Source organism: Anticarsia gemmatalis, chromosome 20, assembly GCF_050436995.1.
Source record: "Anticarsia gemmatalis isolate Benzon Research Colony breed Stoneville strain chromosome 20, ilAntGemm2 primary, whole genome shotgun sequence".
Lineage (NCBI taxonomy): Eukaryota > Metazoa > Arthropoda > Insecta > Lepidoptera > Erebidae > Anticarsia > Anticarsia gemmatalis.
This window is the reverse complement of record NC_134764.1, coordinates 10969102-10996321: the sequence shown is the minus strand read 5'-3', so window position 1 is coordinate 10996321 and position 27220 is coordinate 10969102. Positions and strand designations below refer to the sequence as shown.

The 27220-nt window shown below is 36.8% G+C and overlaps 4 protein-coding genes across 4 annotated transcripts; 2 read left to right on the top strand and 2 right to left on the bottom strand.

Annotated features, from left to right (window-relative positions):
* The first annotated feature begins 4479 nt into the window (after positions 1 to 4479).
* On the top strand, positions 4480 to 5248 carry LOC142981909 (uncharacterized). Its single transcript, XM_076128049.1, has 2 exons — positions 4480 to 4595; positions 4971 to 5248. Exons 1-2 carry the CDS (start codon positions 4541 to 4543, stop codon positions 5246 to 5248), a joined length of 333 nt encoding a protein of 110 aa, XP_075984164.1. The 5' UTR covers positions 4480 to 4540.
* Positions 5249 to 6554: 1306 nt separating this feature from the next.
* Positions 6555 to 7664, bottom strand: LOC142981812 (uncharacterized). The gene is made up of 2 exons (XM_076127930.1): positions 7598 to 7664; positions 6555 to 7294 (listed from the first exon to the last, which is right to left on the bottom strand). The coding sequence occupies exons 1-2, from the start codon at positions 7650 to 7652 to the stop codon at positions 6957 to 6959; spliced, it is 393 nt and encodes a 130-aa protein (XP_075984045.1). The 5' UTR covers positions 7653 to 7664; the 3' UTR covers positions 6555 to 6956.
* A 6992-nt stretch (positions 7665 to 14656) lies between these two features.
* Positions 14657 to 15460, top strand: LOC142981694 (uncharacterized). Its single transcript, XM_076127766.1, has 2 exons — positions 14657 to 14746; positions 15122 to 15460. The coding sequence occupies exons 1-2, from the start codon at positions 14692 to 14694 to the stop codon at positions 15397 to 15399; spliced, it is 333 nt and encodes a 110-aa protein (XP_075983881.1). The 5' UTR covers positions 14657 to 14691; the 3' UTR covers positions 15400 to 15460.
* A 2197-nt stretch (positions 15461 to 17657) lies between these two features.
* On the bottom strand, positions 17658 to 18479 carry LOC142981739 (uncharacterized). Its single transcript, XM_076127835.1, has 2 exons — positions 18374 to 18479; positions 17658 to 17998 (listed from the first exon to the last, which is right to left on the bottom strand). Exons 1-2 carry the CDS (start codon positions 18426 to 18428, stop codon positions 17721 to 17723), a joined length of 333 nt encoding a protein of 110 aa, XP_075983950.1. The 5' UTR covers positions 18429 to 18479; the 3' UTR covers positions 17658 to 17720.
* Positions 18480 to 27220: the final 8741 nt, after the last annotated feature.

Genomic DNA, 27220 nt, shown 5'->3' with positions numbered 1-27220 from the left:
AAGTTATAAGTATTAATTAACTATCGTAACTGTAGTCAACTACAACTTCCAAATAAATTCATTTTTATGTATCAGTTTGATTTATTGTAACAATACTATTAATATTCAGGTCCTTATCACGTATCATCAGTCTAGCCTTTCTTTCAACTATGTTGGAGTCGGCTTCCAGTCTCACCGGATGCAGCTGTAAACCAGTGTTTTACATGGAGCGACTACCTATCTGACCTCCATAACCCAGTTAGCTGGGTTATAACACGATACCCTCCGGTAATACTGGTTGTCAGACTTTCAAGCTTCTGATTACTGTTAACGACTGTAAAAGATCTTCGAAAATGATAGCCAGGACCCACAATTTAACGAGAACAGACAATTTTCCGAAATACGGAGGAACTCGATATGTATAACATAGTCACCCATCCACAGAAAATCAAAATCAAAATCAAATCATTTATTCATATAGGTCAAATGTTGACACTTATGATAGTCAATGAACAACTCGGAAAGGGTAGCTTAACCTCAGAGATCAACTTGTCTTGGAATTCCCATTGCAAACGTAGAAAACATTTATAAACGTTTTCAAAAACAAACTTTGAGAGGTTAAACTGTAACTTTACCTACGACTGTTCGTCATAACATAACTTTCAAAAGTTAAGAATATCATAATTAAATAATGTGTCTTACATAACTACTATATGGATTTTGTATTTCAATATTTAATATATCATTATTTCAAATCTCAGTCTTCCGCACCAAGTAATCAAAGTAACATGTAAAGAAAATTTATAAATAAAAAAGCATAAGTAATCTTTATCGATTTATAAATAATTAATATTAATATTATTTATTGAACAATTTATAATTGTATTATTATTTATAACGTAAAAAATGCAGCACTATATTTATTTATTTTCAGATATAATTATTAAGGTTTAAATATTCAACCAGAGTGTCTGGAATTCTAATAGCTTCCGAGTCTTTTGACAAGTTAAATGCTTGTTTCTTGCATCTATCCTGTAACAGTTGGGATGTGTATCAATGGTCATCGAGGCACTTCAATTGGATCTGGACTATGTATAAAATAAATAAATTTAACCCAATACAGTCCCACTGCCAGGCAAGGGTCTCCTCCCTGGGTAATGAGGGAGCGGTTAGGCCTATTGAGTCCACCACGCTGGCCAAGTTCGTGTTGGGTACTTTGCATGTCCTCAATAAATGTATTTAACAAATTTTAGGCATGCAAGGTTGATAATTATTTCTAAAACACACATAACTTCGAAAAATCATTGGTGTGTTGCCTCGGGTTCGAACCTGCGACCACTTGCGTGGGAGGTATCAACTTATACCATTCGGCTATCACTGCTTCAATGATAACCGAGTGGCTGGGTACTGTTGGGTGGCGGACTAAGTATAGTAATATTAAACGTTAATCTTTCAAACCGTCCCAACAATATTACTTCATTGATGAGTTCTGCCTTGGAGCCTCTACGTACTGGTTTCATTTTGACACAAGCCTGCCTTATGTCCGGGACTCGTTATTAACCACACGAGGAAAAATAACTTTTAATCTTTTGCTTTGCATGTTATAGCCACCTTTACACTCACACACACACACTCTATCGCACGTTCTTAGGAGCGTGCAGGATTACGCGCGGGAAAGCAGCGCGCTCTTCGCTCGCGATTTTCTTCGCGGGCTTGACAGATGAGCGCGGCGCGTGGTCTCTCCTTTCCCCTTACACGCGCGCTCTTTCACGCGCGATTGTTGTTTCATGCGCGATAGAGTGTGTGTGAAAAGGTGGCTAATAGAATACAGGAATTAACCGATATACGCATGTTCCGTGCCCACGTTTCGGCGTATATTTTTCGTTAATTCCCGAATCCTATTACACATTAAATACGAGGAAAAATATACAAATAAAGTTAAATAGCACGTTACATTTTTACTAAAAATTATCCTTATTATGTGATTACATCGTATTTCATTTAATTGGACCATTGTGTATTACACTAGCTTCTGGGGCTAATTTAAAAATATTTTTTGGTTTACGAAGTATCGTAGTTTTAAAACAGCTAATAAACTTTGCGTATGGCGTATTTCGTGAGAATAAACTCAGTAATTTCGCGTTAAATTGCCGCAATATAACAGTCACGAACAATATCCATACAAAATAAATCATCGCAAATCTATACTTAATATTATAAAGTTGTAGAGCTTGTTTGTTTGTTCGTTTAATTGAACGCGGTAAGCTCAAGAACTACTGGTGCGAATTGAAAAATTATTTTACTGTTGGATAGCCTATTGATTGAAAAAGTCTTAAGTTTACATAACATCACACTACGATCAATAAGAACAGAGTACCAGCAAAAAATGTTACAAAAACGGGGAAAATTAAGACCAGTTCTCTCTTATGTCACGCAAGCGACATTGCGCGGGTCAGCTAGTTTTTAATAATATTATTGGGAAACTTGTACATTGATTACGTTATCGCAAATATGGTAACAATGACGCACATGATTGGTTTTAAAATTCCCATAAGAGCATTGAACCATATAACAGCACTCATTCTTTGTGTGGCTGTAACGTGAGTGAGTACATACCGTGATGTTTGCTTCAAAGATGTTTACAACCATACTGATGGGGCTGGTGGTAGCTGGGAGTCCAATTAACAAAACGTGCATTGCAAGAATTGACCAGGTATTTATAACAAATATTTGTATATGAAAATCTGATCAGCACCGTTGACAAGCGTCGTAGGAACTAATTTAGCCGTACATCTTGAATGTCAAACTTTAGATACTCGACAGGAGCTGGTCGACTTTTATCTAATTGACAACAACCGGGACCGACTTTGAAAGTGCCCTTCGAATCACGAAGACGCTCAGTTTAAAGCCATCCATGGAATAACCGCGCCAACGGTAGCTTAACCCACAGATCGTTTACTGATTGGTGAGCGTAACTGGTTATGAGCGCCTCGCTAAGATATAATGTGTGTTCATTCTTTTCAGCTTGTAATATTATTATACAGAACTCTTATTGTGTATTCTTCTTTATTGTTTACAGAACGGAAATATAATACAGTTATGTGACAATAGCGGAGCCTACGAACATGGAGGCGAAGTAGACAAGAACACTTCCATCTCAAATGATGAACATTCAGGAGCTAAAAGTTACAGTCTCATCTCTAAACCAAACATAAATGTACACGCAGGCCTCTACATCAATGGACGACCAGTTAGTATTGCAGAAAATACACCGATACAACTAGATGGAGAATCTATCTCTAACCTAAATGATTCAGAAACATACGACGGTGGGCAATCTTTCCCTTCTGGTACTACAAATTCAGGAATTTACAGCAATGTTAAGCCTTTAAATAATGGATGTTTATGTATCTCCTACCACATGTATGCGTGGACCATTTTAATAGCGGTTGCGGTTGTAGTAAGGTTCGACAATAGAACCGAATAAATTGATGTAACACCAAACGTATAATGATTTGGGTCGATAGCTTCCAATATATTATACCTTATACATATAATAGCCTAGCCTTTCTTTCTTTTCTTTCGAACTATGTTGGAACCGGCTTCCAGTCTCACCGGATACTGCCAAATACCAGTGTTATCTCACGAGCAATCAGCTTTTCCGAAACGGACAAAAGAAATACAATGTATGAATATTTCAAATACTTACGAAGTTTACGAAATAAAGGATATTTTGAATTTGAATTGTATTTACATGGAGCGACTGCCTATCTGACCTCCACAACCCAGTTGCATTAGGGGATGAGTGCAGGCTTATGTGGGACTCACCCGCCAGAGGCGAGCATACCCACTCAACCGCCACCTGTATCCTCACGGCCGCTGTATAACTGTCGAAGCATGTATCGCAAGCCGCACGCCACGCGGATGCCCCAAACTACCCTTCGGTAATACTGATTGTCAAACTTTCAAGCTTCTGACTACTCTTAACGACCGTCAAAGATCTTTGAAAATGACTGCCCGGGAGCCAAAATTTAACGTGCCTTCCGAAACACGGACGAACTGGATATGTGTAAGATGGTCACCCATCCACAGAACAACCTAGGCAAGCGTGGCTTAACCTCAAAAATCGATACGTCCAGCTGTAGTTAAAAAAAGTTAAAGTTAAACTTCTATTGACCCCAATACATGTTTAAAAAATGAGATTGCATCCTCTAAGAAATGCAATATTCGGCCCTCAAATTGTAATATTTCAATGCAATGGACTAATAATTTAAATTCTTATCATTTGAAAGTTATGTTATAACGAACAGTCGTAGGTAAAGCAACAGTATAATCTCTATTATTTTTTTTTTGACCACATTTACTCGTACAAATATTGTCTACCCTTTCAATGGGAATTCCAAGACAACAAAATAAAGAAACTAATATCTTGACTTGTTGACCTTTTATTATAAATAATATATTAGAATCAATATAAATTAGTCATTGCGCGATAAAGTTTCATATAAAAGAGCCTGTTTGTTCTCGATCATCATACAAGTGCTCAGTACCTGAAGCAAACATGTTCTCTGTAAAGTTAGTCGCTCTGTTCTTCATTGTGTCTGTGGCTGTCTCATGTGAGTATTTAACATCATTCATTTACTCTTCATCATCGATAGTGTACATATTAAATAGATGTTAACTAATGACAGTGATGGTAAAGTAATAAGAACAATGTCCTCCTGACAGATACTCGGCCACGGCTGCCAGTTTCATTGAAACAGCGCACGAGTTTCTTGATGGTAGACAAGTGTGTAGTGTACATACACAGCTAAACTCTCTATTACATCACTCTCAAGTACGTGTTGTCCGAGGCACGGAGATCTACTATTATTAGAGTAAAACTCCGCGGAGTCTTCTGTCAGTCTGATTGTTACTCACACTTGTTCATAACTACGTATTTGTTTGTACATTTACTTTTTATCTTAACTCGTTATTATTTTCCTTCTCAGGGATACCAGGCAGTCCCAACACCGGAGTCGCACTAGCTGCTCCTAGGCTTCACATAGATGGATCAACTACCATTGTCAACAACGGAGACATGGGTCAGGTGGTGCTCGCCACATCACGTGACGGTGGAGAGACTGCATCGAAGTTAGCTGGACTCGCTCACATGGGAGACATTGAAATTGATCAATCTAATAATGTTGTAAACGGGAAAGATGCCAAAATTCACCAGTTGGTAACAATAGCTGCGAATCAAAGATTCACAGCTACATCTAACTACTAGATATTAGAAGTATTACATACATAAATGTATTGTGTAAATTTTAATAAAAAGAAAATTATATGGTTATTGGTTATGTTTGTGTTCGGTTTTACAATAATATTCCTTTACGCACTCGTAAAGTAATGTACATATATTGTGCACTAGCTGACCCGCGCAACTTCACTTGCGTCACATAAGAGAGAATGGGTCAAACATTTTCCGGTTTTTGTTCCAATTTGTGCTCCTATTGGTAGTAGCGTGATAATATATAACCAATTACCTTCCTCGATAAATGGACTAACACTAAAGGAATTTTTCAAATCGGACCAGAAGTTCCTGAGATAAGCGCGTTGAAACAAACAAACAATCAAACAAACAAACTCTTCAGCTTTACAATATTTGTATAGATTCAAATAATAAATAAATTATTATATAGGGTTGTGGTGTGAGTCGACCCGAAGCCTTTAAAAGATTATAGTATATCTACATCTTGTCTAACTTACTTCGGGATTAAACCCGTTTGCTAAATCTTCCGCTTTCAAGATTTTTGACTACAAAGATTTTTTATAAAAAATAAGAATTGTTAGTATTTCGATAAGTTTTTCTCTGACATACATAACTTTCTTTACTTTAAATCGATACTGAATGAACAATAAGCTGAGTCTTTAATATCGCCAACAATAACGTATGAAATTGTTCCAAATGAGGCCAACTAGAGGTTTGATTTATAAAAGGGAAAAACCGGACATTTCGTAGCCTGTCACCTCGTTGATTTTCAGAATTTAATTTTTTTCTGACTTGGACTTTCTAAACAAAAATCTATTTAGGGTATTTCGACGTACAACACATTTTATACATCATACAAATGGCGATACTAGATGAGTCATCCAAGACTCTACCACAGGTCATCGGAAATGACAGGGAGTTCATAGGAATCGAAAAATACATTAAAATAAATAAAGGTGAAAGAGAAGTCAAAACATATTCGGTAATAAAAATTTCGCTTAATTATTAATGTTGTATTTCTTAACATGACGAAAATTGTATATGGTCGAAGAAAACGCATGTTTAGTCTTTATCATGTTAAATTTTCGAAGATCTTTATTTACCAATGGAAACCCTGAACTATTTTCTAATTTTTTTTTTTTTTAAAAATAATCTTTTCTCTTCGAGAAAATTTCGAGCTGCGTTTGCTTTTTTTCGACGCCATGTGTAAAGCTTGTGTACTAATTCAGTTAACATAATAAAATGCCTCAGGACTGTCAGTATGCTTCTGGCTGCTGATCATGGCGTCGCGGGTTCAATTACCAGGTAGGCAAAGGTTATGTTAGAATATTTCTCAGTCGGAGTTTGGTAACGTGCCCGGTCTGTGGCAGTAGGCAATTTTATCCCAACTTATCATTCTTATGATATAAACAAATCATGAGTGTGAGAGACAGAGAATAACTGTTTCACGGGACCAATCTCATAAATATTGTGTCAAGATATACCTATTTAATATTTTATAATAAATCATAAAATATTTAGGTTGTACCCAGACGTTACGTCCATATTTTTTTTTTTTTTTTAATATTGCAATTTTCAATCAACACCCTAAGTTACGGTAATAGGAGATGAAACTTCGTACATGAGTGGAGCTACAGGCGTCAATTGACATGTATTTGCTGCATGTATACGTTATGAGAACCAGAACCTTGATAGTATTGTTACAATAAAACAAACTGATACATTAAAATGAATTTATATGAAAGTTATAGGTGACTACAATTGCGACCATACTAATAACATCTAGAAGTGAGATGCGAGCCTTGAATCCTTGATTCTTAGCTATTGTAAACATCCGGCGAATTTCCTCAGGTTTGCTGTATACAACTTTATTAGATCGATTGATATCAACAACTCCCATATGAGCGAGTCCACCTGACTTTGCTGCAGTCTCTCCACCGTCACGTGATGAGCCAACTACCATTTGACCGATATATCCGTTGTTGACGACGTTAGTAGATCCATCTATGTGAAGTTTAGAAGCAGCTAGTGCGACTCCGGTGCTGGGACTGCCTGGTATCCCTGAGAAGGAAAATAATAAAGAGTTAAGATAAAAAGTTTTACTCTAATAATAGTAGATCTCCGTGCCTCGGACAACACGTACTTGAGAGTGATGTAATAGAGAGTTTAGCTGTGTATGTACACTACACACTTGTCTACCATCAAGAAACTCGTGCGCTGTTTCAATGAAACTGGCAGCCGTGGCCGAGTATCTGTCAGGAGGACATTGTTCTTATTACTTTACCATCACTGTCATTAGTTAACATCTATTTAATATGTACACTATCGATGATGAAGAGTAAATGAATGATGTTAAATACTCACATGAGACAGCCACAGACACAATGAAGAACAGAGCGACTAACTTTACAGAGAACATGTTTGCTTCAGGTACTGAGTACTTGTGTGATGATCGAGAACATGTCAAGCACTTTTATATTAAACATTGTCGCTCGATGACTGAGTTTTATCTTAAAAGACTAAATATATTATTTATAAAAACAGGTTCAAATGTCAAGATATTAGTTTGCTTTTTTCTTGTCTTGGAATTCCCGTTGAAAACGTACACAATATTTGTAAATAAATGGTCTTAGATACAAATTATAAGAGATTAAAGTGTAGCTTTACCTATGACTGTTTGTCTTACTTAACGTTCAAAAGTTAAGAATATTATAATTAAATAATGTGTGTACTAAACACTTCTAAATGGATTCACACTATTTAATATATTATTTCAAACCTCCAGTCTTCCGCACTAAGTAATCAAAGTAACATATAAAATATCACATCGATATAACGTCGTTAACAGCAAATATTACAACATCCATGAAATAGTAGATTGGTTTGAAAATTATGGTTATCGAAAGTAAATTTATGGGTTAAAAAGAAGAAGAAAGAAAAAAGAAAATAACCTTTATTGTACTGAATAAAACAATAGAAAAAAAAGATAAAAGAAAAAGAATAAACTTAAATAAAAATAAAAACAACATAAAATTAAAATGGTTGTACAAATGGCGGCCTTATCGCACAGTGGCACAAATCACAAATAGGAAAACAACCGGGGTTTTTACGTGCCCTCCGAAGCGCTAAGGTTACTGATCCCAAAGGTGATTTACCGTCTGGCGAGCGCAACTACGAGCTTTGATATAGTAAGACTCAATTGGGTAGTTGCCTGGGTTAACGAAAAATTATTAAACTCGTATTCGTAAAAAGTTCATCTAAAATGCTAAGGTCAGGCTGGCTTTTTTCGTAAATAATTTTGAAATTGTAATGATTACAGACTGAAACATTTTATATGACACTCATTTAATATCAACGAAAATCTGCAATAGTGAAGTCACTACGTCGTTTTTCTATACTAAAATGTGTTTTTGACATTTCATAACGAGTAGCTGATTTGACTGGTAGGCAACTACAGTACCTCGATTCTCTATCACTATCGACTACCGACAACCGGCTAGCTATCGACATTTGTCATTTAGAATGTACTGCCAAAAAAGTTTCTACGACGCCCGTCAGAGGCGCTGATCAGATTTTCATACAAAATTTCTCGATGACAGGTCGGTTGTCGGTAGTTGATAGAAGTAGGGAATCGAGCTACTGTATTGTAAATACAATATGACATGTAATTCAGACACCAAAATCACTTGAGTAGGTCAAAAAGGCGCAAAGTAATAAAAGTTAAAAGTTGCGATGTAAGCTGACAGTAGGTGACTCTGAAGTTATAAAGAAGAACGTTTGATTTTTGTTTCTGTTTATATCCATTTAAGATTTCTTGATGGTATACAAAGTCCCCAACCCGCAATCAGCCGGCGTGGTGGACTCAAAGCACAACCCCTCCCTTATTACGGAGGGAGTCCACCACGCTGGCCAATTTCTATTAATTGTATGTTTTTCTTTGTTCATATTGAGTTGTGTGCGTGTGTGTGGTAAATATTGCGAACTCTTCATAATAAAACAGTTTTAACATATTTTAACGTAAATTTTATCTGCGTCCATAATGACGTTATTAAAATATAGGCTCGTATTAAACATGTAGCGTGCTAGACGTGCCCTAGGAGTACCTAGGGCACGCCTTTTACGGCAGTCATTAGTAAATTGATAACTTAAGCTAGTATCTACACACAATATATATAAAAATGGAACATAACCCTATAGCAATAAGACGTAATTTAATGTTTTACATTTTCTGGGTAGTTCTTAGATTCTGAACATAATTCGCCGGTGTAACCATCGAGGAAAAACATTCTTCGTAACACTGGCGAAACCACGATTCAGTCCCGAATCTTTATTATTTCATGTGATAGCGAATCAAAAGAAGTCTGTAGTGTGTCACATCTCTCATCTACATATTATTATGTACTTAGTTTGTAAGCTATTTATCTAAACAAATACATAAACACGCACCAACAACACATACACTGAGTCACATCCGTGAAGCATAAAGGGCCCAGATGAAAACGTCAAGCACTTATTGTGCTTGACATTAAACTGATCTAGGTACCTATTTGGTACAGCCGTGAGACACATCCTCAACCATTTTATATCGTGTTGTACTATGTATCTTTCTTGTGCGTCTCTGTTCTGGTTTTACTAAACAAATTTTCTTCTTTTTTCTTTCTTTCTTTCCATTATGCGTTTGGTGTTACAAGTTACTCGCTTCTATCGTCGAACCTTAGTACCAACACCGCAGGGCTATTAAAATGGTCCACACGTACATGTGGTAGGAGATAGATAGACCTCCATTATTTAAAGGCTTTTCATTGCTGTAAATTTCTAAATTTGCACTGCCAGAAGGGACAGATTGCCCACCGTCGTATGTTTCTGAGTCACCTAGGAAAGAGATAGAGTCTGCATCTAGTTGTATCGGTTTATTTTCTGCAATAGCAATTAGTCGTCCATTGATGATGCGGACTCCTGAGAATACACTATAGTTCCGTTTCGTGATGAGACTGTCTCTTTTAGCTCCTGAATGTTCATCATTTGAGATGGAAGTGTCCTTGTCCACTTCGCTTCCATGTTCGTTGGCTCCATTATTTAAAGGCTTTTCATCGCTGTAAATCCCTAAATTTGCACTGCCAGAAGAGACCAATTGCACACTGCCGTATGTTTCTGAATCATCTTGGTTACAGATAGATCCTACATCTAGATGTATCGGTGTATTTTCTGGGATTGGTCGTCCATTGACGCTGTTGCCTCCTGAGTATACTCTCATGTTTCGTTTCTTGATGAGACTGTCAATTTTAGCTCCTGAATGCTCATCGTTTGAGATGGAAGTGTCCTTGTCTATTTCGCCTCCATGTTCGTTGGCTCCGCTTTTGTCACATAACTGTATTATATTTCCAGTCTGTAAACAATAAAAAAAGAATCTATACTAATATAATAAAGCTGAAGAGTTTGTTTGTTTGTTTGTTTGTTTGTTTGTTTGTTTGTTTGTTTGTTTGTTTGAACGCGCTAATCTCAGGAACTACTGGTCCGATTTGAAAAATTCTTTCAGTGTTAGATAGCCCATTTATCGAGGAAGGCTATAGGCTATATAACATCTCGCTACGGTCATTAGGAGCGGAGTAGCAACGAAAAATGTTACAAAAACGGGGAAAATTTTGACCCATTCTCTTAGGTGACGCAAGCGAAGTTGCGCGGGTCAGCTAGTACACAATAAGAGTTCTGTATAAAAATATTAAAAACTTAAAATAACAAACACACATTATATCTTAGCGAGGCACTCATAGCCAGTTGCGCTCACCGGTCGTTAAACGATCTGTGGGTTAAGCAACCGTTGGCGCGGTCGTCCCATAGATGGGTGACCGCACAGTGCTATTTAAACTGAGCGTCCCCGTGTTTCGGATGGCAAGTTAAAAGTCGGTCCCGGTTGTCGTCAATTAAGATAACAGTCGTTAAGCCACGTCAAAGGCCTTTATGTAGAAATTTTAAATATTCTTTATGAACACTGAAATATAGAAACACATAAATAATATTACTATTTTTTTTCACCGTTGGAAAAATATGTTAGGTATGTTGCCTCGGATTCAAACCTGCAATCACTTGCGTGCGAGGCTTCAACTTATACCATCTTACAAATAATTGTTATAAATACCTGGTCAATTTTTGCAATGCACGTTTTGTTAATTGGACTCGCAGCTACCACCAGGCCCATCAGTATGATTGTAAACATCTTTGAAGCAAACATCACGGTATGTACTCACTCACGTTACAGCCACACAAAGAATGAGTGCTGTTATATGGTTCAATGCTCTTATGGGAATTTTTAAACCAATCATGTGCGTCATTGCTACTATATTTACGATAACGTAATCAATGTACAAGTTTCCCAAAAGTATTATTAAAAACTACCTAACCCGCGCAATGTCGCTTGCGTCACATAAGAGAGGATTGGTCTTAATTTTCCCCGTTTTTGTAACATTTTTTGCTGGTACTCTGTTCTCATCGGTCGTAGTGTGATGTTATTTTGACTAAAGCCTTCTTTAATAAATAGACTACCCAGCAGTAAAATAATTTTCTGTAGTTCCTGAGATTAAGAGAAATAATTTTCTAATTCGCACCAGTAGTTCCCGAGATTAACGCGTTCAACCAAACGAACAAACAAACAAGCTCTACAATTTTATAATATTAAGTATAGATTTTCGATGATTTATTTTGTATGGATATTGTTCGTGACTGATATATATGGCGGCAATTTGACGCGAAATTACTGAGTTATATTAATTTTCACAAAATACGCCATACGCAAAGTTTATTCGCTGTTTTAAAACTACGATACTTTATAAACCTAAAAATTGGTTATTAAATGAGCACCAGAGCTAGAGTAAAATACAATGGTCTAATTAAATGAAATACGATGTAATCACATAACAAGGAGAATTTATAGTAAAAATGTAACATGCTATTTAACTTCATTTGTATATTTTTCCTCGTAATGTATAATAGGATTCGGGAATTAACGAAAAACGTAAGCCGGCGCTGAAACATTAGGCATTCTAAGGTAAAATGCGTGTACGCGTTAATTCCCGTATACTAGCGCATGAAACAACAATCGCGCGTGAAAGAGCGCGCGTGCAAAGAGAAACGAAAGACCACGCGCCGCGCTCATCAGTGAAGCCCGCGAAGAAAATCGCGAGTGAATAGAGCAGGCTTTCTCGTGCGTAATCCTGCACGCTCCTAAGAACGTGCGATACAGTGTGTGTGTAAAGGTGGCTATTACCTACATTCAAAGCAAAAGTATTATAGTTTATTTTTCCTCGTGTGATTACTAACGAGTCCCGGACATAAGGCAGGCTTGTGTCAAAATGAAACCAGTATCTATGTACTGGTTCTTTTAGGCAGATATACATTAGAATGTTATCGCCGAGTTCTAACACTGAGACATATGAGCAATCCTGTTTGGGTTTTTTAACAAGACAACCCGCGCTCTAAAATTTTCTCTTATGTCGCGGGGACTCTTAAAAACATATAAACAACGGGCACAAAGTACAACCAGACAAGATCCACAAATAATTGTACCGTGTGGGAATCGAACCCACGACCTCCGTAATGGTAGCGGCGTGGGTGATCTAAACCACTGCGCCGCGGAGGCAGATACAAGTATTATTATTATTAGGCTACGAATTTGTGTCGTTCTTAGAACAACGATGTCACGATATCTCGGGCACGTTATATCGTTGGTGTACGACCTCGCTAAAAGTACCACTTTAATTAAGTAGTCCGAGTGATAAGTCCCGAGTCTGACCACGTGCTGTAGGGATTCTCCCAATTTATGTAGTCCGAATGTCATCGATAATGCCCGGAGACTTTATTACTATATAGATAAATGAATTTAGATTGTTTGCCTTTTTCTGCCCAATTGATGAATGTCTTCGCGAAATGTAAAACTGGCTTGAGTCCACCATCCTGATTAAGCGCGGTAAAACTTAGCATCCCTTCAAGAACTGTGTTTAAAAATCTCTCAGGCATAGGTTTTCCTTTACCGTTTGGACACACGTATTTGTTTCGCCAATATTTATCGAACAAAACCGACTGGACTCACTCTTTCGACTTGTGTCGGTCGAGTCCATCTGCACTATTCTACAGATATTCGGTGTTTACCGCCCGGCTAGGCCGATTAATGCCGAACCGAATGACTGGGTAGCAAGCTTAAGTGCAAATGTTATCTATTCCTATAATACATATAACTCCTCAAGCCTCACAAGGCCTTAGGCCGAAAGCCACAAGGTCTATGTTCTAATAAAGTCTATTTCTTAAATTTCGTGTGCGAGTACATTAACTAACGCACAGACTTCTATATACATTGACGGCCATTCGAAAACGAGAAACAGAAAATTTAAGACGTAGGCCTTTTTAGGACATAAGCCTTATTTGGGTTACCCACCTTACATCAAAGAAATAATAAGGCAGTAATTATTAGGGCCAATTCACACCGGGTCGGCAGCGGCCCTCAGCGATAGGCTGAATACCTCTCAAAGGACACGCAAGCTACTCAAGCGTTTTCATCTTTGAATTACATATTGTGTGTAAAATTATCTTACTATGTACTCATCAAAGCTCGCAGTTAGTTGCGCTCGCCCGGCGGTAAATTACCAGTCGGCTCAGCAACCTTAGCGCTTCGGAGAAAAAAAGATCATAGATGGAATTACAATCTATTTTACTACATTTGCCAAACTTATTTGATTTTGTTTCATTATTTAAAAATGTTAATAGCAATCAAAATGACTATGCAATATGCATTATATGATTTTCAAACTTAAACAATCTATGACGGGATGGCAGATTCTATAAAATTGTAAATTATCTACAATATCTTATGAATATAAAATTATAGTTAACGCGGCGTCGGCCATTGGCGTATCATTGTAGGCACATACATACATGATGTTGCGCGGGGAGAACCTTAGCGCGGTTTTATACGCGTACGCTACATGACAGGTAGGTACGCGGGCGCCGACAGGAGCACGAGAGAAGAAGTAGGCACAAACAGAAGAATATGTCGGAGCGAAAAAGTTGTTAGCGCATTTGCATGCAGGTATATATTATTTTATCAGTATCTAGCTCTAAGCGTGCTGCATCGAAAGCAACAGTACGACATCCACGCGCGTAGTCGCACGGGTCAGCTAGTTTAATTATAATACGAGTAAACTGACCTTTTAAATGTTATGATATGACGAACAGTCGTCGGTAAAGCTCTCATCGTGTGTTTCAATATGTATTTTTAAATATTTTCTACGTGTGTAACGGGAATTCCAAGACAATAAAGACGGAAACCGATATCTTGACACTTTGACCTCTTATTATAAATAATATATTAAATGTTAAAGATAACAGTTACTTACCACGCGATAAAGTTTCATATAAAAGAGCCTGTGTGTTCTCGATCATCATACAAGTGCTCAGTACCTGAAGCAAACATGTTCTCTGTAAAGTTAGTCGCTCTGTTCTTCATTGTGTCTGTGGCTGTCTCATGTGAGTATTTAACATCATTCATTTACTCTTCATCATCGATAGTGTACATATTAAATAGATGTTAACTAATGACAGTGATGGTAAAGTAATAAGAACAATGTCCTCCTGACAGATACTCGGCCACGGCTGCCAGTTTCATTGAAACAGCGCACGAGTTTCTTGATGGTAGACAAGTCTGTAGTGTACATACACAGCTAAACTCTCTATTACATCACTCTCAAGTACGTGTTGTCCGAGGCACGGAGATCTACTATTATTAGAGTAAACCTCCGCGGAGTCTTCTGTCAGTCTGATTGTTACTCACACTTGTTCATAACTACGTATTTGTTTGTACATTTACTTTTTATCTTAACTCGTTATTATTTTCCTTGTCAGGGATACCAGGCAGTCCCAACACCGGAGTCGCACTAGCTGCTCCTAGGCTTCACATAGATGGATCTACTAACATCGTCAACAACGGAGAAATGGGTCAGGTGGTGCTTGCCACATCACGTGACGGTGGAGAGACTGCATCGAAGTTAGCTCATCTCAAAAATATGGGAGACATTGAAATTGATAATTCTAATAATGTTGTAAACGGGAAAGGTGCCAAAATTCACCAGTTGGTTACAATGGCTGCGAATCAAGGATTTAAGGCTACATCTAACTACTAGATATTAGAAGTATTACATAAATGTATTATGTAAATTTGAATAAAATATTTTTATATTCTTATTGAAGTGTTCTGATTTACAATTCATATTCCTGTACGCGCTCGTAAAGTAATGTACATATATTGTGCATTCAAATAAATTATTATACAGGGTTGTAGTGTTAGTCGACTCGAAGCTTTTATAAAATTATACATACACCTACATCATGTCTCACTTACTTCGGGAACAAACCCGCTTGCTACATCTAACTGTCTTCAAGATATTTGACTTGAAAGGTTCTTATAAGAAATATAAATATTTCAATAAGTTTTTCTACAATTTAAATTTTAATTACACAATTTTCAATACATTATGTCGATTCTGTGTAAACAATTAATAAGCTGAGTCATTTATATCACCAACAATAACGTATTAAATTGACAAACAAGAAGTATGATTGTTGAAAAATAAATACATATATGTTTAAGAAATGCTTTTTTTCTTTACGAAATTCTGAAACACATATCTCTAGCAGCTGTTCCTCAAATTTATTTAAAAATATATATTTTAACAAGATGTAATAGTTTAGGATAGTATCAAGACTTACAGAAACAATCTTAAATGTAAAGGTCAAGTGGAAGAGTCTGTGGCGCGTTGAACCAGTTTCTTTCCTTGGTGTTAATCACACGCCAAGCGAGCACCTTTTATTTTTTTTTTATTTTTTTTTCGGGTGGAGAAATCCCTTCGGATGCCCAACTTTCTTAGGGGAGAAATGTTGGGGTATGTGGTGTATTTTACGCCAAGCGAGCACCTACCGCCTTAATGTTCAATATAGTAGAACACACGCATATCAAAAATTGTGTATGTAAGTGTCAGGAGATTCATAGAAATCGAAAAGAACATTTTAGGTGAAACAGAAGTCAAAACATAGTAGAGTTACATATTAAGTAACTAAGACTCCCCTTATACCGAAGAAATTATTAATTATGTATTTTTTAACACGACGAAAATTGAAAATGGTCGAAGAAAACGCATGTTTTCTCTTAATAAAATTAAATTTTGGAAAATCTTTATTTACTAATAGCAACCTCGAACTAACCTTTATTTCATTTTTATAAAAAAATCGAGGGGTTCGGGTACTAATTTCAGCTAACATAAGAAATCGCCTCAATGGCTAGCCGGTAATGCTTTTGACTGCTAGTCATGAGATCGCGGGTTTAATTACCAGTTGGGTAAAGTGCTGTTGGTATTTTCTAATTTTTGTTAGAATATTTGACTGGTCCAGCTACGCTTGCCGAGGTAAATCACTGAACGGATGGCGAAATGGGGCCAATAGTCTAAAACTTGAATGTCTGACAACCAGTCTTACCCAGGGGTAACGTGTTATAATGCAGATCAGTGGGTTGTGGAGGGCCGATGAGCAGTCTTTTAATGTAAACCACTGGTATACAGCTACATGCGGTGAGACTGGAAGCTGACTCTAACATAGTTGAAGGAAATGCTAAGATGAAGATAATAACTTTACCTATATATACCAAGATACAATGTGTGTTTGCGTTTATCCCCGAATCTTATCGTGTATATGTTACTGTAAAAGCCTGAACTGTGGTAAATTCTAAGATTTTCCGGTAAAACCTAAGATTTACCAACTCTCAATGGTAAAAATTCGAACGTTCTTTTATTCCGAACTTTTACCACCGGGTCCCCTCCCCCGTCCACCACGCTGGCCAAGTGTGGGTTGTGGACTTTGCAAGCCGTCAAGAAAATATTTTAAACAATTTTTTAGGCATACAGATTATATCACGATGTTTTCTTTCAACGTTAGAGCAAGTGATAATTATTTCTAATACACACAAAATATCGAAAAGTCATTGGAGTCGCCTTGGGTTTGAATAGACGACCATTTGCGTCGAAGGTGCTATCTTATACCACTCGGCTATCACAGCTTATTCTATAATATACAGGGTGATAAATAAAAATTGGCTGTGAAGAATGAAAACTGCTTGAAATTTTGAGGATATAATCTTAATTCAGTAGTTTTTCTTCATGGCCCACAATTTTTTTGAGACACTTTATAATAAACATACAACTCGGACGTTCTAAGTTCGCATGTAATTTTCTGTCATTTTAGAATCTAATTTGTAATCAACTCCTGAGTTGCTAAAATAGGGCATGAGAATTTGTACATGAGCTGTAGGAGTCAATTGATATGGATTTTCTGCATGTATACGTTATAAGAACTTGAATCTTTGATGTATTGTTACAACAAAACAAACTGATACATAAAAATTATTTTATTTAAAAGTTTTACGTGTCTACAATTACGATAATACTAATAACATCTAGTAGTAAGATGTAGCTGTGAATCCTTGATTCGCAGCCATTGTTACCAACTGGTGAATTTTGGCACCTTTCCCGTTTACAATATTATTAGATTGATCAATATCAATGTCTCCCATGTGAGCGAGTCCAGCTAACTTCGATGCAGTCTCTCCACCGTCACGTGATGTGGCAAGTACCACCTGACCCATGTCTCCGTTGTTGACGATGCTAGTTGATCCATCTATGTGAAGCCTAGGAGCAGCTAGTGCGACTCCGGTGCTGGGACTGCCTGGTATCCCTGAGAAGGAAAATAATAAAGGGTTGAGATAAAAAGTAAATGTACAAACAAATACGTAGTTATGAACAAGTGTGAGTAACAATCAGACTGACAGAAGACTCCGCGGAGTTTTACTCTAATAATAGTAGATCTCCGTGCCTCGGACAACACGTACTTGAGAGTGATGTAATAGAGAGTTTAGCTGTGTATGTACACTACACACTTGTCTACCATCAAGAAACTCGTGCGCTGTTTCAATGAAACTGGCAGCCGTGGCCGAGTATCTGTCAGGAGGACATTGTTCTTATTACTTTACCATCACTGTCATTAGTTAACATCTATTTAATATGTACACTATCGATGATAAAGAGTAAATGAATGATGTTAAATACTCACATGAGACAGCCACAGACACAATGAAGAACAGAGCGACTAACTTTACAGAGAACATGTTTGCTTCAGGTACTGAGCACTTGTGTGATGATCGAGAACACACAGGCTCTTTTATACTAAACTTCTTTATCGTGTTATAAGTAATTGTTATATTAAAAGCTCAATATATTACACTAAGAGGTCAGAATGTCGGTGCTGATAGTGTGTTTTTATTTTGTTATCAGTCTGGAATTCCCATTGTAGACAAAGCGAATTTAGATACGTCTTCTGAATGTTTAAAAAGTATTATCGTTTAACTTATGACTTTTGTATCGATGCCTTTAGAAAAGTCTCTTAAGGTAACTTAAGTACCTATGTATTTTAAAGTCCAAAACAAAAATGTTTCTCAGTTTATATGTATGTATGTGTCACAGTAGTTACTAAACGAATAGACAGATCTCAGGACTGTTCAACTTGATTTCTTTACTGCAGTTTACACAAAAAAATGAAAATCGCCCTAGAAAGACATACACGGAATAGGTGAAGGAAAGCATCGCGATGAAACCTTGCATGCTTTAATATTGTTACATATATTTCTTGAGGGCATGCAAAGTCCCCAACATGCAATTGGCCGCAATTCGAAATTTCAGCATGGTGGACTCAAGGCCTTACCCCCTCGTTGGGGAGGAGAACCATGCCCAGCAGTGGGACAGAAACGGGTATAAAAAAAATAGAATTGACTCCCTATCACACAGTACTTAGGGATTAAAGATGTTATATTTGTCACAGCTAGATAGGTATATGAAACTTTAAGATTGTTGTTTTACGAGATAGCAGTAACATGCCATCATAGTGATCCCGTCAGTCGTTCACTTGCTGATAGAGATAAAGTTGTGTAAAAACCCAAGACGCTGACAATTATATTATATTGGGGACAACAGTATTTTTTCATGTTGTGTGTGTTATTAACCATTTTAACTTAACCACTTTTTCCTTATAAATATCAATTTGATTTCTAACCTAAGATCATCTGTAGCTTTTTTATCTTTACTAGTTTAGTAGGAATTGCCCTGCGCCCGATGTCGCCCTGATCGTATCGATTTGGCCGTCCCACCGGACTATAAGAGTAAGAGAATAGAGAGTCAAGGATATAGGACGACATTATTCTTATTCATCGTACTGGGTTAGACAGTGCCTAAAAACAGTAAATCAACCATGAAAAAAACGTTTATTTTTAAATAGCTATATGACTTATTTTTAAATAGATATAGTAAGGGCAAATGACGAGCTCATTCATACTGTCTGGGGGCTAACACGTATCAATTGACAACTATCTCAAAAGCCACCATTGTTTTTTCACTTAGATTATAGTGATTAACACGTACGTCAAAACAGCAATGTACTGAATGAATTTGACGTACACTATTTGTCTACTGAGATACAGGATAAGCCCACTTGTCGTGAGTCGTCGTCTTAAGAATGCGTCCACTAGTCTGTACGAAGGTGAAAGGTATTTTAATCAAATAATTACATATTTTATTTATTGGTAATTCTTAAACTAGCTTTGGTTTTTAAGTTCGATATTAACAGGTCCTCCTATTTTCGCTCCGTTCATCGTTAGATTATAATTTTCTCCTTTGTACGTCGTGGTTTTTGAGTTGTCTATATTTGAGTTCTTGAAATACCGGTCTCCCCACCAAGGATTTGCTGTAGCTACTCCACTGTTCGGCTCGTTGTTGAACACTGGAAATATACATATAAGAGTTTGAGATGTGACCGCCTCGGTCGCCACGCATCGAGAAGTCGGAGGTTCGATTCTCACACGGAACAGTTATTTGAGCGATCCACAATTAATTGTTTCGGGTGTGGTTGTATTTTGTGTCCGTTGTTTGCATGTTTGTAAGAGTCCCCGCGACGCAAGAGCAATTCTTAGTGCGGGAGGTCAGTTATGTGGTTTAAAATGGTCGCCGGCGAAGAAGGTGACCCAAACGGAGCCTTGAACCTAGATGGACGGCAAGACAACAATGGACCGAGAGGACTGGATATCGATGGGAGAGGACTTTGCTTTGCAGTGGGACACAGAAACAGGTTAATAAAAAAATATGTGAATGTCAATATGTATGTATTATTTCGCTGTATCCTTCAGGTGTAGTTCCATCTCGGACTGCAAAAATACATAGTTTGTACTCACACGAAACCCCAATGGTAGCGATGAAGAATAGAACCACGAACTTAGTGTAGAACATGACGATGTCACCCTCTGAGCACTTGTGTCATGTTCATACTTCAACAAATGCTTTATATATTGACGTAAATAACTGACCAAGGAAAATATTATATGTTTACGGTTAATTGGCGCTATTTTAGAACATAAGGATAATAATAATGATAGCATAGTAATGCTGTAACTAACATTATAATCCTATTAGAGAGTCAGAGTCGGCTTCCAGTCTCACCGGATGCAGCTGAATACCAGTGTTTTACATGGAGCGACTGCCTATCTGACCTCCACAGCCCAGTTACCTGGGTTCTACCACGATACCCTTCGGTAAGACTGGTTGTCAGACTTTCAAGCTTCTGACTACTGTTAACGACTGTCAAAGATTTTTGAAATTGACAGCCGGGACCCACAATTTAACGTGCCTTCCGAAACACGGAGGAACCCGATATGTTTAAGATGGTCACCCATCCACAGAACAACCTCGGCAAGCGTAGCTTAACCTCAGAGATCGATCCGCGCGGCTGTTGTTAACTAAGCCAGGAGCTCCTCCAAACTACCAAAATAAAACTGTCAAAAATCTAGACGTTTATTCGCTAGAAATATGGTACAAAATAATCTTATTTCTTAAACATTTGAAGTTAGCTGTAAGTAATGATCAATTCTCCGCAAATAATAAAATTATACATATAAATTTATACATATCTATAACCTAAATAAGTGGTGTTTTACCCAAACGTGGATGACCTTAAAAAATCGTTAAAGTCTAGGTACGTTCTGATAAAATATTGGATTACTGCGAAAACAAATAATTTCAAAACATTTCTCGTGAAGAGTAAAGATTAAAATTAATTTAATTTTACCAACAGTTACAATATCAGTCATGTATTTTTTTAATGTAAAGATAAGTAAACAAGTCTCGTGCGCAAGCATACGACAAACAACTGTGTGTGTGAATTATAGTACAATAGCACGAACCTCTACTACTATCGAGTATCGACAATCGGCTAGCAATAGAAAAATTGTATATGAAAACCTGATCAGCGCCTCTAGCGGACGTCGTAGAAACTATTTTTGGAGTACACTTTAAATGTCAAACTCTCGATACTCTATGGTTCCAATTGTAGAGAATTGCGACAGATTTTATACTTACTATTATTACTACTACTGACATTGCAAACCTGTTTCGTGTTATTTGATGCCATTCGGCGACAACTCGTTGAAATATGTTGAACGTAACGCGAAAGCGTAAATCGAGGTGGTTGCTGACGCTGACATTTAGATCGAGAGGAAACTGCATTTTTCTCCTGATTCCTATTAATTTTGTCATGTAAATCTTATAACGATCACGAACTCAAAGATCTTTGATCGTCGTTAACAGTAGTCAGAAGTTTGAAAGTCTGACAACCGGTCGTACCGAAGGACAATACCCTTCGTCTACCCGGTAATAACCCAGGTTATGGGTTCTGGAAGTCCGATAGGCAGTCGCTCTACGTAAAATACTGGTACTCTGAGACTGGAAGCCGATTCCAACATAGTTGAAAGAAAGGCTAGACTGATGGTGTTGAAATCCTCTTAAAACAGCTCAATGAATTACATTTTTTTTATTTAAACGTCGTTTAAGCTCTCGTTATTTACAGAAAATAAACAAAACACTATCCATCGATAAAGTAGGGACATTTTTTCATGATTACAATGACTGACCCGAAGTTTCTTGCCAGCTCTTCTCATTGGCTCTACCTTCCGAACTGGTGGCAAATTCACCTACTGTATTTAACCATAATAAGTGTATGATTTGAATAAATGCTTTTAGTGAAATAAAACAGGAATATAGAAACAATTATTTATTTATATGTATTCATTATATTAATAGTCTTTTTTCGTACTAATAGCCGGGGTATGATTCGTCAAATCTACGACGATTGCCGATATCAATGTTAACAGAGCCACCAACCTCAGCTCCGCTGAATCCCAAGGCATAATTTTCAGCATTGTATGTCTTCTTTTCAGAATTATCTATGAAGCTCTCTTTACGCACACTGGTACCCCAATAAGGCATTGCTGTAGCTACTCCACTGTTCAGCTCGTTACTGAAAACTGAAAATATTTAACACATTACTGACCCACTACTGAGACCCTACGACGTGAGGTTGTAGGTTCGAGTCCCACAATTCTTTGTGCGGGAGTTGTCTTTTTTAAAGAAATAAGAAACAAATGAAAAAGCTACATATTTTCCTTCAAAGTTTAGGCAAGTGATAAAGAAATTTAGTACCTTTTATTAATTTTCTCTTGAAGATCACTTTCTATCTAGCTTTTCAATAATTAGATATAGTAATTTAATAATTAGATATAGTGCTTTGAAATCAGTATTCTATTGATCAATCAAACAATCTTGTAATATTGTAATGCGAAAGTATGTAAGTTTGTCAGTGTCTGTAATTTTAATTAAAAATTCACTGATAGTTGTGCGAGTTTCATGCACCTACTTTGTTATATTATTTTATGTACTTACACGAGACCCCAATGGTCGCGATGAAGAATAGAACCACCAACTTAGTGTAGAACATGACGATGTCACCCTCTGAGCACTTGTGTCATGTTCATACTTGAACAAATGCTTTATATATTGACATAAATAACTAACTGCGCACAATTCAACGCACTTTTCCTGAAATTGATGCTATTTATATCAGTTAAATGCCCTAATTATGGTATAATTATTATAATTGCGGTTGTATTTGTATCTCTAACCCGCATTTCGGACTTATATTTCAACATGGTTGCTTAGCAGTCGAAAAATACGACAGATTTTTTTTTATATATTTTATTTAATGCTGTGTTATTGACGAAATTAGGCATAAAGCCAGAATCGCCACAAAGCTAAACAAAGAGAAACCTTCACTTGACTAGAATGCTTACCATGGAGCACTTTGGAAGAAAAGCTTTGCTCAGCAGTGGAACAGTAATTGGTTATTTTTTTTTATTGCTCTCATGTACATAAAGGTGTTACAGATAGGTAGCATTTATATTTGCAATTTTAATGTTACTGCCTCTGTATGTCTTTCTTAGAATATTATTTTCCATTCGAACTTGGAGTTTGGTAACATTTAAGGCATATGGCAAATAATGTCAGAGTTGCAACTATCATTGTCATAGGAATTCTATATATTTCTTAAGGCTTTGCCTGCACCTTTAGGTATAATAGACGTATTATCACGTATTATAAATTATATTTTGCTTCCCTCCAGATCAGGAGATGGTCACCTACCAGAATGAATACTGAACATCTACAGATACGGTGGATCCATTATGTTCTAAAGATCTCTGTTGCAGGCAAGAGTTTTACCTCCAATTGTGTGATAACTAACCATTTAAAAGTTACACAAATTTTAGTAAGAAACCACTGCAAAACAGGAACAATGGCGGTTGTAGGATGTATTTAACATAAAACCTAGTAGTTTTAAAATATCTTAACTGACCCTTGTCTACTAAAGGGATACTAATAAAACTTGCCTGCTGAACAGGCCTATAAAAGGATGCCGATTGAACGGAGCGCAGAAATTGAAGAATATCAACCAATAGGACTGCATAAAACCACTCCTCTTTAGTGATTAATTCTTATTGGTTAATCATTCTCCATTTCCTCTGCACCTAATAGGGGACAGGCAGCTGGCCTTCCAGCTCCATCGATTAGGTAGGGAAATGGTGTAATGAAAAAATAAACAGCAATTAAGGAATATTATTTATTTGTTGTAATTTTGGAGTGATGTATTGATGAAAGTAGATCGGCAATATGATACTGTACTGTTGTCATTTATATAAATTTGCTGTATAAATACAGTGTATTTTATTGCAAAATAACCTTATACGGAGTTAGATTGTCAGGTTTTTTACCACGATTGCCAATATCGATGTTTACAGGGCCATCTACGTTAGCATTGCTCAGTCCCAAAGCATAATTTTCAGCATTATATGTCTTCTTTTCAGAATTGTTTATATTACTCTCTTTATTCACTCTGGTTCCAAATCCCCACCAAGGCATTGCTGTAGCAACTCCACTGTACGGCTCGTTATTGAAAACTGAAAACAAAAAAACATTCAGTACCTTTTTAATGTTATCTATATCAACCATATCGTAATTTGGCAAGTGAAAATGGCCGGGATTTTCTAGTTAGGTGTTCTTATAAGGCTTTTCTGTATCGTAGAACCTAGTGGAAGATTCAGTAATTGTAAAAAAGTATATATAGTAGTATATATGTAAATCATTATTTGACCTTAATTGTTAATTGCTTTAACATAACCGGTTTTAATTTACTTTAATACTTGAAAGTCTCCTGCATTTGACCAGCGTGGTAGAATCAAGGTTTTACCCCTATCACATTAATGTTTAGCTTTGCCAGCTACTGGCACATGGCAGAAAATAAACCGTTGGATCTCCGTCGATGAATACTACGGTAATCATCATTATAATATATTAATATGGTCATTACAGTAGAAGAAAAACTTTCCCAGTAAAAGGATAATTTTGTTATTTTATTGTATAATTATTTCTACTCACACGAGACCCCAATGGTCGCGATGAAGAATAGAACCACGAACTTAGTGTAGAACATGACGATGTCACCCTCTGAGCACTTGTGTCATGTTCATACTTGAACAACTGCTTTTATATTGACATAACTAACTGAGTCCGCACTTATCCTTAAACTGATGTTATTTGTAATCATTAGGTGAGCTATTTGTAATCATTATTATCTGTGAAGTCCTTAATTAATATAATTGTAATAATGTTTAATGTTTATATCCCCAACCTACGCTGGGTAGATACCTACGCCAAACAGTAGTGAGTGAAATTTATTTTCCAATTTTAATATTTTAAGTGCTAAATGTCGTCCTGGCCGATATTCGTCTAGGGTGGCTTGTTTTATTGAAACCAGCTAACTGTGCGGGACCTTGTTTATTGTGTCCAAATGCGTACACAATACAAGGTACACTCTTTATTCTTTTAACCCCCAAAGCGAAAAAATGGTTAAGGCGTCACGACCAGTGAGAGATCTGACGCAGGACCGACGGCTTTACTTGCTCTCCGAGGCACCGTGATCTACGTTTTTAACTTCCTAACTCCTGGCAATCTTTGAGAAATTCTTCTCACAATAGTCTTCTTGGCCCGACTCAGGATTCGAACCCTCTCAGAACCTCTTGTGCGGCAAGTCGCATACACTACTGCGCCCAGAGGCAGTTTTAAGTGTTAGGACTGGGAAATAGTATTGAGACTGGCGCAAATGACGAAATGTGGTTGTATCCGGCCACTGGGTGTAACAGGCGTATCATGCGTATAAATTATTCTATTTGGTTTCACAGCTTCTCCCTTCTCTCGTGGTCACCTTCCAAAATGAACACTGAACAAAACTACGGTATATTGCATCCATGAAGTTTTAAAGAGCTCGTAGGCAGGTAAGATTTTACGATTATTTGTTTCATGAATAAAACAAATGGTAAGTATTTCTTATACACACTTATAACTCAATTAAACATTGGTACCTATGCCTTTCAGGCGGTAAAAAGTGGAGTGAAATATCACTACATTGGAATTGAACCCTTGACGACTTACGTGGAAGGCTATGCTACTATATTTGCTATACTACGTTGCTGTGGATGCCTTCAATATCCATAAATCATCGATGCATATCTTTATTTATCCTCAAATTACGAAGATAAAAAGGTCTTACTATTGCTTTAGCGAGTAATTTATAATGCAATGATTGTTTAAACAGCATATAATGTTGAAACGCATAAATATTTAGGTAGATGCAAAAAAAGTGAACGCCCCAGAATACTACCCAGCAGGGCACCTTGATTTTTAACTGCGTTACTATTTAAATACTTATTTATATGATTTTCTGTTGTTGAAGAATATGTTTGTATGATCCAAACTACTCTAAAGTTAGACTCATGATACCTATAGCTTAAGGTGTTTATTAGTATCAGTCGGGAGGAAGGACTTAAATGCTTTGGAAAGGCATATTTGTTTTTATACAAAATATGTTTGTACAAGTTTATCAAATTGTTCTCAGTTAGCATATTTCAGCAAATACTTAAGCCTTCAATGCCTTAATGTTCTTTATAAGCATTTTTCACGGCCTGCAAAGTCCCCGACCCGTACTGGGCCAGCGTGGTGGACTCAAGGCCTGATCTTTCCTTTTTGGAATTACAAAAAAGAAAATTGACTCATTGATTAAAAGTGGAAAAAAATACATTCATTTCATATTCCACTATTTATGTCTTATTGATCCTGAGTTTATTTGTCAAGTTATTAATTTATGAAGGAGTAAGGAAGTTGAGTCGTATTCTTGTTTCGTAGAGCTCGTGCAACCATTGGGTCTGCAGCTAACCTCTCGTATCAGATGACACACGAGGCTATGAGTGAGTCAGTAACACTTGCGTGGGAGGTACCAAGTTAAACCAGAAGGAGAAATAAAACAAGAAATATTGATATTACATATAATTGTATTTCGCATTATCGTAATACATTAGATTATTCATATTTGTTATTAAGCCTGATGTTGACACCTCCTCTCACGGTTGCTCCGTTCATGCCTACATCAAAATTTTCCTTGTTATGTAGTAATGTTTTGGAGTTGTCTACTTTTTCA

What these genes read in the sequence shown, in the direction of transcription:
- LOC142981909 (XM_076128049.1), top strand. Translation starts at nt 4,541, where the DNA reads ATGTTCTCTGTAAAGTTAGTCGCTCTGTTCTTCATTGTGTCTGTGGCT. An exon ending in TGTGTCTGTGGCTGTCTCAT is followed by an intron (nt 4,596 to 4,970) that starts GTGAGTATTTAA and finishes TTTCCTTCTCAG; the next exon opens with GGATACCAGGCAGTCCCAAC.
- LOC142981812 (XM_076127930.1), bottom strand. Translation starts at nt 7,652, where the DNA reads ATGTTCTCTGTAAAGTTAGTCGCTCTGTTCTTCATTGTGTCTGTGGCT. An exon ending in TGTGTCTGTGGCTGTCTCAT is followed by an intron (nt 7,295 to 7,597) that starts GTGAGTATTTAA and finishes TTTCCTTCTCAG; the next exon opens with GGATACCAGGCAGTCCCAGC.
- LOC142981694 (XM_076127766.1), top strand. Translation starts at nt 14,692, where the DNA reads ATGTTCTCTGTAAAGTTAGTCGCTCTGTTCTTCATTGTGTCTGTGGCT. An exon ending in TGTGTCTGTGGCTGTCTCAT is followed by an intron (nt 14,747 to 15,121) that starts GTGAGTATTTAA and finishes TTTCCTTGTCAG; the next exon opens with GGATACCAGGCAGTCCCAAC.
- LOC142981739 (XM_076127835.1), bottom strand. Translation starts at nt 18,428, where the DNA reads ATGTTCTCTGTAAAGTTAGTCGCTCTGTTCTTCATTGTGTCTGTGGCT. An exon ending in TGTGTCTGTGGCTGTCTCAT is followed by an intron (nt 17,999 to 18,373) that starts GTGAGTATTTAA and finishes TTTCCTTCTCAG; the next exon opens with GGATACCAGGCAGTCCCAGC.